This window comes from Channa argus, chromosome 16, assembly GCF_033026475.1.
Source record: "Channa argus isolate prfri chromosome 16, Channa argus male v1.0, whole genome shotgun sequence".
Taxonomy (NCBI): domain Eukaryota; kingdom Metazoa; phylum Chordata; class Actinopteri; order Anabantiformes; family Channidae; genus Channa; species Channa argus.
In genome coordinates this window covers 3539473-3554279 of record NC_090212.1, presented here as the reverse complement: position 1 = coordinate 3554279, position 14807 = coordinate 3539473, and the positions used below count along the sequence as shown (strand labels likewise).

The 14807-nt window shown below is 39.2% G+C and overlaps 2 protein-coding genes across 5 annotated transcripts in view; one reads left to right on the top strand and one right to left on the bottom strand.

The window, feature by feature from the left end:
* The first annotated feature begins 3360 nt into the window (after positions 1 to 3360).
* mrpl33 (mitochondrial ribosomal protein L33) lies at positions 3361 to 6000 on the top strand. Of its 2 annotated transcripts, XM_067478632.1 has the most exons (4): positions 3361 to 3505; positions 3913 to 3931; positions 4023 to 4129; positions 4407 to 6000. In XM_067478632.1, the coding sequence occupies exons 1-4, from the start codon at positions 3484 to 3486 to the stop codon at positions 4454 to 4456; spliced, it is 198 nt and encodes a 65-aa protein (XP_067334733.1). In that variant the 5' UTR covers positions 3361 to 3483; the 3' UTR covers positions 4457 to 6000. The 2 variants fall into 2 exon arrangements, with proteins under 2 accessions (XP_067334733.1, XP_067334732.1); XM_067478631.1 differs by lacking the exon at positions 3361 to 3505 and having other exon boundaries at positions 3864 to 3931.
* The window catches only part of rbks (ribokinase), a 37445-nt gene continuing 27348 nt past the window's right edge, over positions 4711 to 14807 (bottom strand). The window contains exons 8-10 of one of the 3 annotated variants that reach the window (XM_067478628.1): positions 13058 to 13246; positions 12266 to 12326; positions 4711 to 5303 (exon numbers count right to left, since the gene is read on the bottom strand). In XM_067478628.1, coding sequence (XP_067334729.1) covers positions 5140 to 5303; positions 12266 to 12326; positions 13058 to 13246 — 414 coding nt within the window. In that variant the 3' untranslated portion in view covers positions 4711 to 5139. Of the gene's footprint in view, positions 5304 to 11570; positions 11606 to 12265; positions 12327 to 13057; positions 13247 to 14807 lie in introns of those variants that run through there. The other 2 variants (XM_067478630.1, XM_067478629.1) reach the window with 2 other exon arrangements.

Below are 14807 nucleotides of genomic sequence, written 5' to 3'. Positions count from 1 at the left end.
AATTCATTACCCAAAGAATGACCAAAAAATATTTTACAAGTCTACGTTTATCAAAAGTCCAGTTCGAGATATTGTATATTTGTGTAAAACACTGAGAGACATATCACATGTAGCTGAGGACAGTTTTGGTGACAGTTCTGGAACATATTTGAATGATATGAAGAAGTGTTTCTACTTCTTTCTGTGCGCTCAAAGATATTAGACATTTTTGGTGTCTGAACACAAACAGACTGGAAAATATTACTCCTAAATGTTTCTGAGTGAAGCTTGCCCTTCTAATCAATCTGACATTTCAGTTACTTTTCTTGATTAGTAAGTTTTAGGACTTTTATTTATTCGTTCATTCATTTTTCATCTTAAAAACAATAGACACCTGAAATGTTGGTCAGAACGTGGTGAAGTGTAGCTAAGTGAAGTGGGGCAGGGACGGTTGGGTGAAGCAGAGTGGATTGATTTTGAGTCTTGTGCTGTAGTTTTATATAGTAGCTACTCCTTCCGCCACTGTGTGTAAGTAAGTGGTTAAAAGAATTAATAAAGCACATTTTACACCATATAACTCCTCTTTAGTTTTGGTTTATGTTTGAATAAACACCTACAGCATTTCAGAAGAATATACAATCCCTGTAATTTGTTCTTTAACATAATACCAATGTAAATAACTCCATTGACAAAATAAATAATGGATGAACTTTGCTAATTCAAGTTGTATTTAATTTCTGATCTGATGTTTTTTCATGCAGTAGTAACATGTACCCAGACTTTGTGTTTTTCTTGTTGCTGTTAGTGCACCATGAATGTGTATCCACACTGTATGCAGGGAGGTGAAATGTCACGTGAGTGAAACCTGTGATTACTAACACATTTTTTCCGTTTCCTGTGAACATGCCCATTTATTGAAAACCCCATCGTGAAATCACGAAAAATGAAACTCATGTCTGTATGGAGGATGCACAGCTCTCCCAGCACCAGCATCCCCCTTTGAACACACAAAAGGCTATTAACTTACTACTTTCTAAGGAGTTAAGGGGACTTCCATGGTGACATTATTAGTATCACAGCCATTCATCCGCCTCTGAGACGCAGGCTTGCACGAAGGTTTTGGGACATTCCCGAGTGTCCTTTATCTTTTTTTTCCCTAAAGCCTATTCATGATATTTGAGTTTCTTCCCTGAGGCATGGCGACCAGCAGTGGCTCGAAACATACTGATCTTTCTCTTTCAGGATTAGTTATTTTGTTCATTTGGGAAATTATATCTAATTAAGTTAAAGGAAAACGAGGTATCAAAGTCGGTGGTAACAGTGAATGAAATTGCGTGGAGTATGTGAAATAAGACTTACAGCATGTAAAAATAGCAGAAATAATGCTTGTGGACAGAATTCGGTTGGAGCTGATGAAGCGTGCTTTGAGACTGTTAGACATCAAAAGAAAAAATGGTTGCATGACCCAGTCCACCACAGCTGGATCTGATATCCATTTCTGTGGATTTGAATCCAATTTTGGCCAGAAAGCAATGTCTTACTGCAAAAGAACAACAAACACAGTGGAAGAACTCAGTGCCCCCTTGCCTAACAGAAGCAGATAAGGTTTGCACAGACATAGATAGGATATAAAAAAATTAGACATGAGAGCCTAATCAGCAGGTTACAATGGCTCCCTCCACCCTCAGTCATCATAGCGATGTTTTTATGCTCACAAGGCAGATCTTAAGTCTATTCACAACAACCTTGACCAATGGGCAGACTTACAGTGACATTTGTTCCTAACAGTATAAAATAAAATCAATCACACAATCCTGCTAAAATAATTCTATAGTCTTGGTTCAGTAACTTAGAAATAGAATTTATTCATTACCATGTCAAAGGACTAATTCAATGTTCTTTTGCAAAAAGACCCAATTACTCAGTCTTTTGCAGACCACCGACTGCTAAATATACCCATATGCTGAGGCAGAAATCCATCTTTTTTTATCCAACAAAACAACATACAGGCCTTTCTCAGGCATCCAACAGAGGGCAGGTCTCATATCCATCCTAGTCTTCCCTACTGCTTCAAAGACATCAGTGTTTTTTCTAGAAAGCTATTTAAAGATATTGTACCAGTACCACACCTCCTGCGTGGTGTCATTTGATGTCCAGCCATGGAGTCTCCAGACTTTCCATGACCATGCAGATTAAATTAGTTCTGACACAGAAAAACTTTCAATTGAATGTGATGCTGCCGTCTGTAAACTGTGCTCAGATTTCCTTTTTTCCCCCCAGAAGATAAACATAATGTATGCAAAAGACACCTCAAGCTCACGGTGCATTCCTTTGAGATCCATGCTTGTACATCTGGATGATACATGTATAGTTCTACATCTCCCCATGGAACCCATTGCTTACTGTATCCCTAATGACAAGAGTGATTATGTGCACATAGAGTAGCTGCAGCCCACCTGCTCTCTCAAGCAGCCAACATCTCAATCACAGGTGAGAATGGTTGAATTTTCTGTACAAATAAGTGACAAATGCATTCTGTGGGAAGGGAATTGTTTGCTGAACCAGGCAGGAAATTGGAAATGGCACATAAATAAATAAATAAATACAACACCTCAAAGTGAAGAATTTTCATCACCTTGATCCATCACTGCCATTCAGTTTTATGTTCTCTTAACACCAGCTTTATCTAATATTTCTTAAAATTTCTCAATGCAGCACAGTAGCAGAGCGGTTAGATCCCCCATCTCACAGCTCAAAGGTTTAGGTTTGAACCCACTGATCAGGTTTTCTGTATGAAGTTGACATGTTCTCCCTGTACCAGCAAGAGGTCCCTCCCACAGTCCAAAGACACACAGTTAGGTTAACTGATGACTCTTAACTGCCTGTAAATTATAGGAGTGTGAATACCGCTACCCGAAACCCTTAATAGGATAAACATAGATATGATGAATGATACCAGTCCCAGTTTAAATGTTAGAAGATATCACATCATCCCAGATGATGCCATACTTTAGTAAATAACTTACACAGTTGCTCTTTCACTAAGGTTTCTTTTCCATTTTCCTTTATCTACTTTACATGGTTTAATAATCAGTTTGTGTTTATATTAATTAGCCAGTGGACTGCTTTCATTTTTCTAGTTAGTCTATCAGTCAAGTCTCATGATGTTTATGGTCTCTATTGTCTCAGTTTCCTATAAACTAGATCAAGTACTGAAGGTCAAACCGATCACTTTAAACCTTAACCTGCCAAAGGCGTTTTTACACATAGTTACGTAGTACACATAGTTAAGCTTCGATTCTTCATTTCATCATGGATATTTCGATATATCACTGCAGTTAGGAAGTTCAAATATAATGTTGTAGCGTTTTGGTGAAGTACACCTTTAAGAGGACCCGGAAGTAGTCGTAACACCGGAAGTTTATGATTCTCAATGTGACTTATCGTAGCTAAGACTGCAATCGTATGTTTCTGTGTATTAATAGTGATTTTTAGAGTGCAACTATGTTCCTTACCACCGTAAATTGTGAGTATTCAACCATTTTATGTATCTGTTTACATTATCCGGTACAGGGTTACGTAGGTCTTTCTTAAACGTTGCTAATTCAATTAGTCTCTCTAGCTCTAACTTAACATGGCTGCTAGCGCCAATGTTAGCCAATTATAGCTAACGTCAACTACTTTTCTTCTTTTTAACTAACGTTACTTGTGTGTAAATTATCAGTAACTTTGTAGTGTATACATAGTTAAATGTTGTAATGTTAGAACGCTTAGCTCCTACAGTTGTGTATTCAGTGGTTAATATGAGCTAGTAGCTAACACCTAACGTTAACCTTGTTTTCAGAAATGAAGTTACATTTTATTAGCACGCTGAGCTTAAGTGTTATTTCTCCTTATTCATGTACATCTGCTCTGTTTCCTTTTATGTCCCAGTGGCCAAGGCAAAATCAAAGTAAGTAAACGTCGGTTGGTTTATTAAAGCTGATCAAGAACAATCGTTCTTTACAGTCCCCTTAATCTCCAGCAATGCTTTATTCTATCAGGACCGTCCTGGTGCAGATGATGAGCGCTGCAGGGACAGGATACTTCTTTAACACAAAGAGGAATCGCCTCAGAGAGAAATTGGTGCTGCGTAAACATGATCCATTTGGTAAGATATGACTGACCAACTTCTAGATCCAACTCTGCTCTGCAGAGGAAAAACATACAAAATGTAACCTATTCAATCACAGGGAAAGATAATTTCAAACTCTTGCTACATGGTTTGGATGCGCAGTTGATGGGAATTATGACAAGACGGTGTCAATTTAAATAGTACCAAGCACTCAAAACTACAAGTTTTACTTTTAAGTGTGGATGCATGAGTCTACACCTACAGGCATTAACCATGGTGTTTATCATGATGTCTCTTTTCTTTGTCTTTGCAGTGAACAAACACGTCCTATTCTTTGAAAAGAAGAAGATCAGATCAATTTAACATTGCATTAAATCAAATGGACAACTTAAAACTTTGAGGTTTATTTGGACAATTTCCATTGCCATGTATTCTAAAGGGTTCGTCAGTCAACATTTGTGAATGGCACGCATTCAGAGGTCTGGAAGGAATTTTTTTTATTACATTTTTTTTGAGAACATGTCTACACTCTCCACTGCACTACTTCAGCATGATGCAAACTCCAGCCAAGCTTTAACAAAGTATTGATTATTACCACTTGGAATTAGAAACGACTGTTTATGTAAAAGTGAGATGGTTTATTGGGAAGGCCACAGATACGTTGATCTAAAGCTCTTCAGTGATGATATAATGAATGGCTGTTCAGTACTTAGTAAATTACATCATTAATAAGCAGTACAAGCTGTGTGACAGTACTAGTCAATTATTAAACTAATGATATTGTTTTACAGAAACTGATGCTTGCATGATTTTAGCAGCAGTGTCATCACCGTCACCATCACCTTTTTTGTTCAGTGGACAGTCCAATTGAAATGTTAACCCAACATAACAGTTTTTACATAATTTATAATCATCGCTGGTTTGACAACATTTTTTCCAAGCAGCTTGTTTCATAATATGTTTGAGCGTTCAGTCATCAAACTCATTCCATCCTTGGTCCACTTACACTGATGTCTACTGGCTGATGATGCTACTCTCAGAATAGCTTAACAGGCAGGTCCTTTTTGAACGGATATGACGTTTGCGTACCGGCAGCCTGCACGCTCACTGCTGCCACCTGATTGGCTCTGCAGGCCATCTCCTCCAGAGGCATTGTGGGATAATGAGCCATGTAAAATGCCAGTGCTCCAATAAAGCTGTCTCCAGCACCCTAGGAAGAAACAATATTGCAAAAATGTTTTATTAAATTTGACCTGTAGAGCAAATGGTTCTGTACCATGAGTACACAATGTGTTATAGTCAGCAGATTTTGTATAGGCTTTACAGATACAGTACAAGTACATGTAAGGGAAAATTGAAAAAAAGCAGTGAGTATCTGTAAAAATCTCTTACATAAAAAAAAAACAACTTGAAGGTTTTATATATTAATATGTTGCAGTCTGTATTATAAAGGAACAAACTGGCAGGCTTGGGTTTTAAACTGAGTGAACTGTGAACAGTAGGGGTGCTATGGCTTTTGTTAGCTGTTTCTCTAGGTTGTGTACTGCTGTCTTAAGCCTCAACTGTTTGCAACAAGTTAATTAATTTTTTTTCAAAATATGAAAGTGTGTCTCAGTCTTGCAGAAACATTCGTATCATGAACAATAATTAAATCCACATATTGTAAATAGTGACATTAGACTACCAGACTTAACAATTTGAAGTAATGAGCTTGTGATAGCATCTGTAACTATAAATAAAAAAACATAATTATCCCACAGAAAGACCAGAACTGTTAAAGCACGTGGAGTTTTTAGTTGAAAGTGCCCTGACATTACATTGTGTAATTCCTGAAGAAGTTAGTGAGCAAATAACTTTTTTGATGTAAAGATTTCCTCAAACAACCATTTATCACCCCCCCCCCCCCCCCCCCCCCCAAAAAAAAAAAAAAAAAATCAGCTGAGCAGCACATGCATGCTGTTATCACCCATCAGTGGTTTCACCATAACTGCCAACAGCTCTGGTTTTGGCTATCTATGAACACATAAATCAGTTCTTTTTTCCCCCCCTCATCTATTGATAGAGATGGAATGTGCTGTCTACGCCCTGGAGGGGGTAGGCTGGGACGGGATGCCGGGGAAGGGAAGGGAAAGGGGAGGGGGTGGGTTCGCTGATGGGAAAAAGGCACAATGGTATGTGGCGACACACTCATGTTTAACCACCCCCCCCCCCACCCCCCATACTGGTTCTCACAAGCCCGTTCCATTACTCATCACTTCGGCTCTTAAAAAGAGTTCTTTGCACTGTCTTCTGAGCACCTCTGTAAGCCCACTCCTGCCCCCCCCTCGCCCTCCAACCTCAAAGCAACCCTTTTGCCAGAGCAAAGGTTGTGTGGAGATGATTCAGTGACATAGGGCAAAAAACAAAAGCCCTAAACTTGACCCCGGTTGGGGAGAGAGGGTCATACCCTATGGTAGACAGGGATATAGAGAAAGAGTGGGACAAACAGGGCCTGTGGGCACATGGAGGGCAGCATGGACTTACCCATACCTATACTGGTATTTACAAAACTATTGTTCTACCACATGGTAGATACAAATAATGTATGAATGGGAAAAAATGGTATAATTTCGCATTCAAAAAGGGCATTGTTGCAGCCCCCACACACACCAGTTTTGGCCACTGGTGTGACTCCTGGACTGGAGAGATGCTGGAAAGAGTGAGATCAGAGCTCAAACATTTCACAGGCCTGGTGGATTTCCATGTTTAAAGCCGTGGTGTGTTTATGTCTCCTGTCTGGTAGCTGCTCTGTTGGCCTATAATACAGTCAGCATTTGGAAATAAGGCTTTGCTGAAGCAGTCTCACTCGTTTGGCTCTGGACTTTCTCCCAGTTCACACAGTGCTGCAGAAATGATGAAACTGCTCGAGTGGGGGTTGATGCTTGGTCGATAGTCATGTACGCACGATTATCATGCTTCTTCATTTGTCCTTTAGATTTTAAATCACCTGTTGTCAAACTAATCTAGTACCAAATCTCTGAACAACCATTGTCTAGTCAGACTACAAAAGGGTGGGGTTGAAACAGGTCTCTGAAAACTAATACTAGTATTTAAAACAAAACCTGCCAATATTCAATACTCTACTCTTTTGGTGACAGTTTTGAGATGCATTTCATATTAAAAATAAAATAGTAATATTTGAATATTTTATTAAGACCTATGTTCATATGTGTATTACATTACTTGTTTTGTGTTTGCCAAGATTTTTTTTGCTTTATGTGTTTTTTAGAAATGTTTTAATGGGGTGAATACATAGTGCGGTGTTTAAGTGGACTACAATGTGTTTGATCTATGATTCATTATATGAGATAAGCTATATATATATATATACAATTTTTTTACTTTTAGAAAAGACTTAAACTTCACAAATCGCCACATTTTACAGTTAAATAGGTGGTTTACTTGTAAACTTACACCAAAATACTTCTGATCTGCACTTGACTGCACAAGCTAATGTACAACCTTCCTCTCTAACTAACGTTTCCCGCCATGAGACTGGCATGTGACGTTACTGGATCTACTAAATGAAGCTCAACAAGGCTGACAAGTGCAATCCCCTTCAGCCCCACTGCCGCTGTCCTCGACACAGTTTGGTGAAGGTTAGATCTGGAGGCCCGTCAATCAAGTGACACAAATGGTTGCCGCGGATGAGCTGTGATGCTCTTGCTGGTTGGCTCCGTCCGCCGAGTCTTGACCTCCACGCTGTTCTTCTGCCTGTTCTCTGCTGGTACTCAGACTAAAGTTAGAAATGGGGATGGCAGTCGTGTCTGCGAGAAGCTCACCAAATTAACGGAGTGTGGGTAAGGAAGTACTCAGCAGTGTGACAGTGTGTTTGTAGTGTGACGTTAAAATAAAAGCATGTGATCAAAGTGATTGAACTACTTCAAAAAATCTCTTTAGAACTCAGTTTTGGTTGAGTTTACTTCAATTAAACATTGTGTTAATGATTGTTATTTAGGGGAGATTAAAATGTGATTACATTAAGTTGATGCAATAGCTTCCCATTTACTTTAATGGACGCTTGTGTTGTCTGGTAGGTTTTCACCGACAAAACTCCAGGGAAGTGACATTTTTTTAACACTTCTGACAGCAGCATGAGTGGCATGTGTTTGGAATAAAGAGAAGAGGAGCTGAATAGTTAGCACAGGCAGCAACAACAACCGTGGCTATACAGACAAACAAAGGAGTTGCAGACAGAAACTCAGAGGTCCAATAAGAGAAAATTCAAGGACAAAGACAGCGGTAGCGCCCACATGCTTTGATTGACAGGTGATCTTTGTGAAGTGCAGCGGTGAAACACCACAGCTATAACTGTAAAGCAACAAACATTAAAAAACCTCAAAAGCCTTCATGCAGACTTGAGAAAGTGCTCCACACTTTTGTTCCAGGCTGCACCCACTGAACCATTTTGAGCCACAAAAAACCTCTGAGTGTTTCTCACCCAAAGGCCTCCTGCACCCTCAGCTCCCATGACAGATGGAGCTATGTTTCGTTCACTCCCGCAGCCTATGGCCTTTGTCAATGAATGGCACCCTGCAGAGAGCAAATGACTAACTGAGGGGCAGCAGTGTCTCACATTGGCTCCTGTGTCCAGAAGCTTCCAGTAAGCCTCGCAATACAGCGAGGGACGACTCCTCTGAGGTAGAGAGGAAAGAAGATTCAAAGATCAAAATCACGGGTCATTGAACCAATTATCCATCTTTGATCCATCTGCAGTGCATCTATGTCGTCTTTCAGTCGTATGTGTGTAACTATGATTAACTTGATTGTGCACTGGCAGAGGATTGGCCTAACATCTGTCCTGCTACAGTTAACAGCAGCTGCTGCAAGCATGTGTTGTCAATTAGAACATGGTGATGTGGCTGTTTTCTCGTTGTGTCATGCTGACCCCGGGTTTGTGGGGTGAGGAATGCAGTGCTCAGGAGGTATTCCCTTACCTTGGGCTTCCAGGAAGGAGTCATGCAATTGGCCCTTACTTGTCTGCAGTTGCAGGAGAGAACTGGGAGTAATTTGAGCGTATAGCTGTAATGTCTGGTTTAGAGAGGACTGTCTACTGTTCACCCCAACACAGTGGACCTCCCGGAGAAGTGGAAACTAAGGCCACCCAAGCCCTGCTGGGGCTTAAAGGCACTGGGTGTGGGTGTGTATGTGTGCGTGCGTGCACTATAGCCTCATCTAACTGTCCACACAAAGCAGCCGAGGCTCTGATCTCAGCAAGGGAAGCCTGGAAGCCTGTGTTCAATTTGAAACAACAAGGGAGACGAGGGATGAGGGAGACCCACAGTAGATGAGAGATTTTGCTTTGTTATTCATCCAGATTCATGACCCTGACTCAGCCCGTCAAATTTATTCAGACGTGTGCAGGAGGAGCAGATGTTGAAATAGCTACAGTTTTGGGGAAGCTAACGTATTTAGCAGCCATGTTTGCACTCTATAAACCAGGCTGTAGTACGTCAGGCTGTATCGATAAATCACAAATACTCCACTTGGGACAATGTGGGTAAAAAAAATTGCATCCAATTCCATTTTGATTAGCAGTAGGTCATGCCGCCCGGAGCGGCCGGGCTGAACAGTAGCAAAAAATAGCAACTAAACCGCAAGTGATTCACAGTGTTGATATCGAAGAATCGCAGACAAATGCGGCTTCAGTTCAGAGTGTAGTGAAACAAAAAGAGTAACGGGAAGAAAAATCTTAGTGCTAACAAGCTTGGGGCCAGTTCCCTCACAAATGTTTCTGTTACCGTTGCTAAAAAGAGAGAACAAACACAATCTAAGCAGGACTAACTAAAGGGTTATTCATAACTAAGAGGCTCGTGTTACCAGAGAAGGCTCTGACAATAATGATCTTGATAACAACCTGTTGTTTTTTTCCTCTCTCCAGTAAAAAGAAAAGAAAGAAAGAGGCTTACTGGAAGAGGGATTATGATGTCCAGAAGAGTTAAACACTCCAGAATTTATGGGCCCATCAAAGAACAGAAGGGCTGGGGTGGGGTGTGTGTGTCTAAAAGTGTGGGAGACACACACAAGGCCTGACCACAGCTTTCTGCTGACTGATGCAGGCCCAAGCGCTGAATCACAGGAGAGAGGAGGGGGTAAGATAGGGGTGGTTGGGAAGTTCTCCTGGGGGCCACAGGGAAGTGAGGAGAGTGAAGACTGGTGAATAAGAGTGGTTTTGTGAGTGTTTATGTGTACTTGGAAATGTGAGGGCACACAGGAGGTCAAACACACACACACGGCCATTCAGTTAGGTGGAATCTTTGTTCTTGAATTGCCAGTGTGACCTGGGACAAAAAATAAACGCTGCTTTGCAGTGTGTCTGAAAACACACCATGACACTCACAGTTTACTGCTTTTCATTGCTTCCCCCCCCTCACTTTCACACCATCTGATTTGGGTTTTACTGAAATCAAGCCTGCTTTTGTACTGCTTTTACTATGCTGCATGATGACCAGCTCTTTGGAAATTGTAGCACAATAAAAGTCCCTGGGGGAACTATTCAGTAAAAGAATCCATTACACAAAACAATTACAAGGCTTTAATCGGACCCGGTAAGCACAAATAAATAATTAACACCTATGTACAATGACGTATGCGGTTAGCAGAAGCGAGGCACCACAAAACCCTCAGAGACAGGAAATGCGAACATGCAGCTGAGGCTGCTGTGACAAAACAAGTCACAGAGGCTGGTGTTAAATGACTCAATGCTGGCCTCTTTTAAAGATTAGAATCAGGGAGAACCTGAGGGGGGGGGGGGGGGGGGGGCAGCTGGTGGTCACCACATCCCCTATGATCTTTAAGTGTTTGACTTGAGCAACAGACCAATGTGTAGCTCTACAAGAGCTCAGGGTAGAGGGGGGGGGGGGGGGGGGGGGGGTTCTCTTAAGTATGATGAAAAGTCTGATAAACAGTGAACAGTGCACTGATGTGGAACAGTGATCTGAGAATTTTCTTTCCTCCGTTGTTTTAAATGATTTTTTTCCTCTGTTTACACGAAGTTCCCCATTTTAAACTTTTTTCCCTTTTATTAATATATTGAGGGCCACGACCTTCTTCACAGCCGTCACCTACTGGTGAAACGGAATACGTGGGGAATTTGAAAAATGGTTAAAACTAATGCTGAATACATGGTGTTGTAGTAAAAATGTATATGTAAATGTGTCTAATTCAAATTAGATATAATAATAAAATATTAAGATATAATAATTTATTATCTTATACATTCATGGTTACAACTTTTAGGAACATTTTGCTGAATTTCTCCATTTAATTACATTTTAAATACCTCTGGAATATATAAATCTTACATTTTGTTAGATTCTAAAGTAGATTGTTATATATATTTAGATATATTTTGTAGAGACCATCATTGCATATTTACATTTCTATCCAATTTTTCCCAACAAAATTCATAGTCAGTCTGGAATTTGAAGTTTAGTTCAGTTGAATCTTCTGGTCACTCCCTGACCGTGACATCTATCAAGTAATGTACAGACAACATTTTATGTAGTCCAGCCTGCAATTTCCTGTCTTCTCGGTTACCTCAACAAAATGTCAATGTGATTTTTTTTTTATTATAGTAACCTGATAAAGCTATTGATTACAAGTTACAACCTTAATGAGGCTGTAAAGGCAATAAAAAAAAAAACCTTTTTCATTGAAGGTAAAAGCACCTTTTTGGTAGTGGCCATTAGTGATCATTTCTCTAGATCAGGGGCTCCCCTTTTGCAAGATGTCCTTAAAATGCACTGACACTGTTATAGCAAATATAAAATAAAAATATTAAAAACTTCTGACAGCAGCCTGTAGTGAAGCCAGATCAGAGCAGCTTCAGGCAGCCACAGACCAGATAATCATGGCAGTTAATGTCATCAATCATGTTTTGACTGGCATGACAGATTTTGATATATCTCATTATAACTTATATTTTATAGAATTAAACACAATAAGAATTAAAAATAAAAGTTATTTTTTAAAATTTAAAAAATAAAAATTACCCTCAGGGTTCCTCCAATTTATTGAGTCCCCTCTGATGCTCTTACTTAAAAAAAAAACCCCAAAAAACAAAACAGTGCTCTAGATCAGTGTGGTAAAGTAAAATGAACAAACAAGTTTGTATTTGTTCCTTAAAATCACCTTTATCCTGCTGATGTGTCTGCGTCCAGCTGTCATGTAACCACCAAAGCACGGCTGCAACCTTAAGAGTCATTTTCATTCTAGATTAATTTGCCTGTTAATTGTTTCTCAGTTGTAATTGGTTTGGTTTAAAAAACAAACAAGAGAAAAATGCCTATGAATATTTCAAAGAGCTTCAAGAATGTATTTACTATCACATAAGACAAAAAAGTAAGTATCAACACAAGATTGTGTGATAGTTTTGAATATAAACATACTTAAAATAATTAATACACTAATTAATCACAAAAGTTCAAGATTATTTTTCATTTAATATTTTATCTAATAAATAAACACAATTTCTTTAAAAAGAATTAAAGAATATAATCATTTGACTTAACTGTTGCCCTAGATAAAAAACATATTCAAAACCAATCAACAAAGTGATTACTAATGTTTTCATGCTGCGGTTAACATGACTGTGTGTTCTAGACAAAAATGCAAAAGTGTAATAATGAAGCAAGGTTAAAAACCAGTACATCATTAAATTTAATGCAACCAAGAGTTGCTGAAATGTTTGTCTGCATCAGAATAGTCAGTCAATCAACCTACTCTCTGGTTTACTGTATATCGCTGGTAATTACTAAATATGTTTGGGCTTGGTAATTCTTGTAATAAAAACAAGCATAACCCCCACGACCGTAATGGGCCCTTTTTACCATTTCTGCCGTTTTATGGATTAAAAAAGCAGAAATATATTCACCAGATGATATAAATACTGTATATGTTAATGTGAATATGTGTCACACTTACTGTAGTGTCCACTGCTGTGACGGCAGTAGCTGGAACATGTTTTGGGGTAGACTCTTGTGCCTTGAGCACCATGCAGCCCTGAGGTCCCAACGTGACGATGACTGACCCACAGCCTCGCTTCAGCAGCTCCTGACCAGCCCGATGCGCCTCCTCCACGTTAGCGACTGAGAAGCCAGTCAGCAGCTCAGCCTGTGTGGACAGTCGGGACGAGGAAAAGAACGAGGTAAGACGCTATAATAATCATACACACACCACACGCATTTAACCATTCATCTTGTTTAGCAGGACATAATAATGGAACAATATATTTTTTACTTTTTCTCTAAACCAGTGGTGTTTTTTTCCCCTTTTTCTAGGTCAGGGAGCCAAGTTAATCAGACGGTAGGAATTAAAATTAAAGATAAAGCAAAACCAGTAATGGTGTGGGATACTGGGAAGATAAATAAGGAACTGCGTTATGGAAATTCCCAGAGTCAAAACTCCACTGGGACTGTATGTAAGACACAGCAAATCAATCAGAGCAATATCACAATCAAAACAAATTTTTTTACTCAATCTAATGAACACAGCTCAGTGCACTTATTGTCTAAGGATCCCTACTTAGTGGTCTATTACTTGTCTATTGCTTACTGAACAGTTAAGTCTTTTCTATTAACCGTTGTGGTGTGAGTCAGCTCTTAATTACACACTGACAGCGGTCAGCCAGACTCATAAAACACAGTGATTGTTTGTTGGATCTGTTAGCAGTCTGAACATTTTCAAAGAGTAGCTCCTCTGAGGGCGCTGCTTCATCTGGCTCAGAATGACTAAACAGTGACGAAGCCCGACTTAGCAGCTGATGTTTGAACAACTTCAAGGCAGTTCAGAACCACTGCACTCCAGAGTGAGCCAACGAAATAAGAGAAATACACCACAGATGATGTAGCTATGGCTCATGTACAGAATGTGACAAGAGTCGTTTTGGGATTAAATTGCATCACACCATGTTTTCATAGATAGATTTTTATTAAGATGTATAATAAATTCTATTCCTGTTAATTTGTATTTCTAGCCTTGATTCAGTTTCACAATACGTTTCAATGCTCACGTGCTCTTTCTTTACAGTTGTATCAAGAAATCACCGAATTAAAACGCAATGAATGTAACTGGTACAAACAAGCATTTAAACGTTTTCCTTGTGAGTAGCTATGCAACATCATCTAGAATAACATTTCCTTCCCTACCATGCATTTTAAACACTATAGAGGAAAAAAAGACCCTCTGATTATCATCAAAATGTTGAATGAGTGATGTAAATTGTGACTTACTGTTGTATACTTTTCAGCATAACTGTATTAATGTGGCTTGCTGTATTTCACATGATTACAGTCAACACTGAGCAGTGTAAATATTTAACTTCTGGCATCCTGAATAGAAACAAACTCTGGTTGATACTGAACATGAAAGGCAAACTGATGGAGTGAGCTATGATATTTTGTCTTGTATGAATTTAGGATTTACTTGAAATGCAAAGTCAGTCTCTCGACCTTATATACACTAGTATAACATACAGTATTTAATCACTAAGAAAAGTGAGCATTTGAAACATTATTTTAAATACCAATGTTTACATAGATTATATATTTTGTCGTATTACTATTTGTATAACTGTCAGACAAAGAAAGCATTTTATTTCAATGTATGCAAAAAACTTTTTTATTTTCTCATTAACATTACTGATGCTCTCATAAACTACTGGATGCTGAAACCT

What these genes read in the sequence shown, in the direction of transcription:
- mrpl33 (XM_067478631.1), top strand. Translation starts at nt 3,879, where the DNA reads ATGTACATCTGCTCTGTTTCCTTTTATGTCCCAGTGGCCAAGGCAAAA. An exon ending in GTGGCCAAGGCAAAATCAAA is followed by an intron (nt 3,932 to 4,022) that starts GTAAGTAAACGT and finishes TTATTCTATCAG; the next exon opens with GACCGTCCTGGTGCAGATGA. An exon ending in GCGTAAACATGATCCATTTG is followed by an intron (nt 4,130 to 4,406) that starts GTAAGATATGAC and finishes TTGTCTTTGCAG; the next exon opens with TGAACAAACACGTCCTATTC.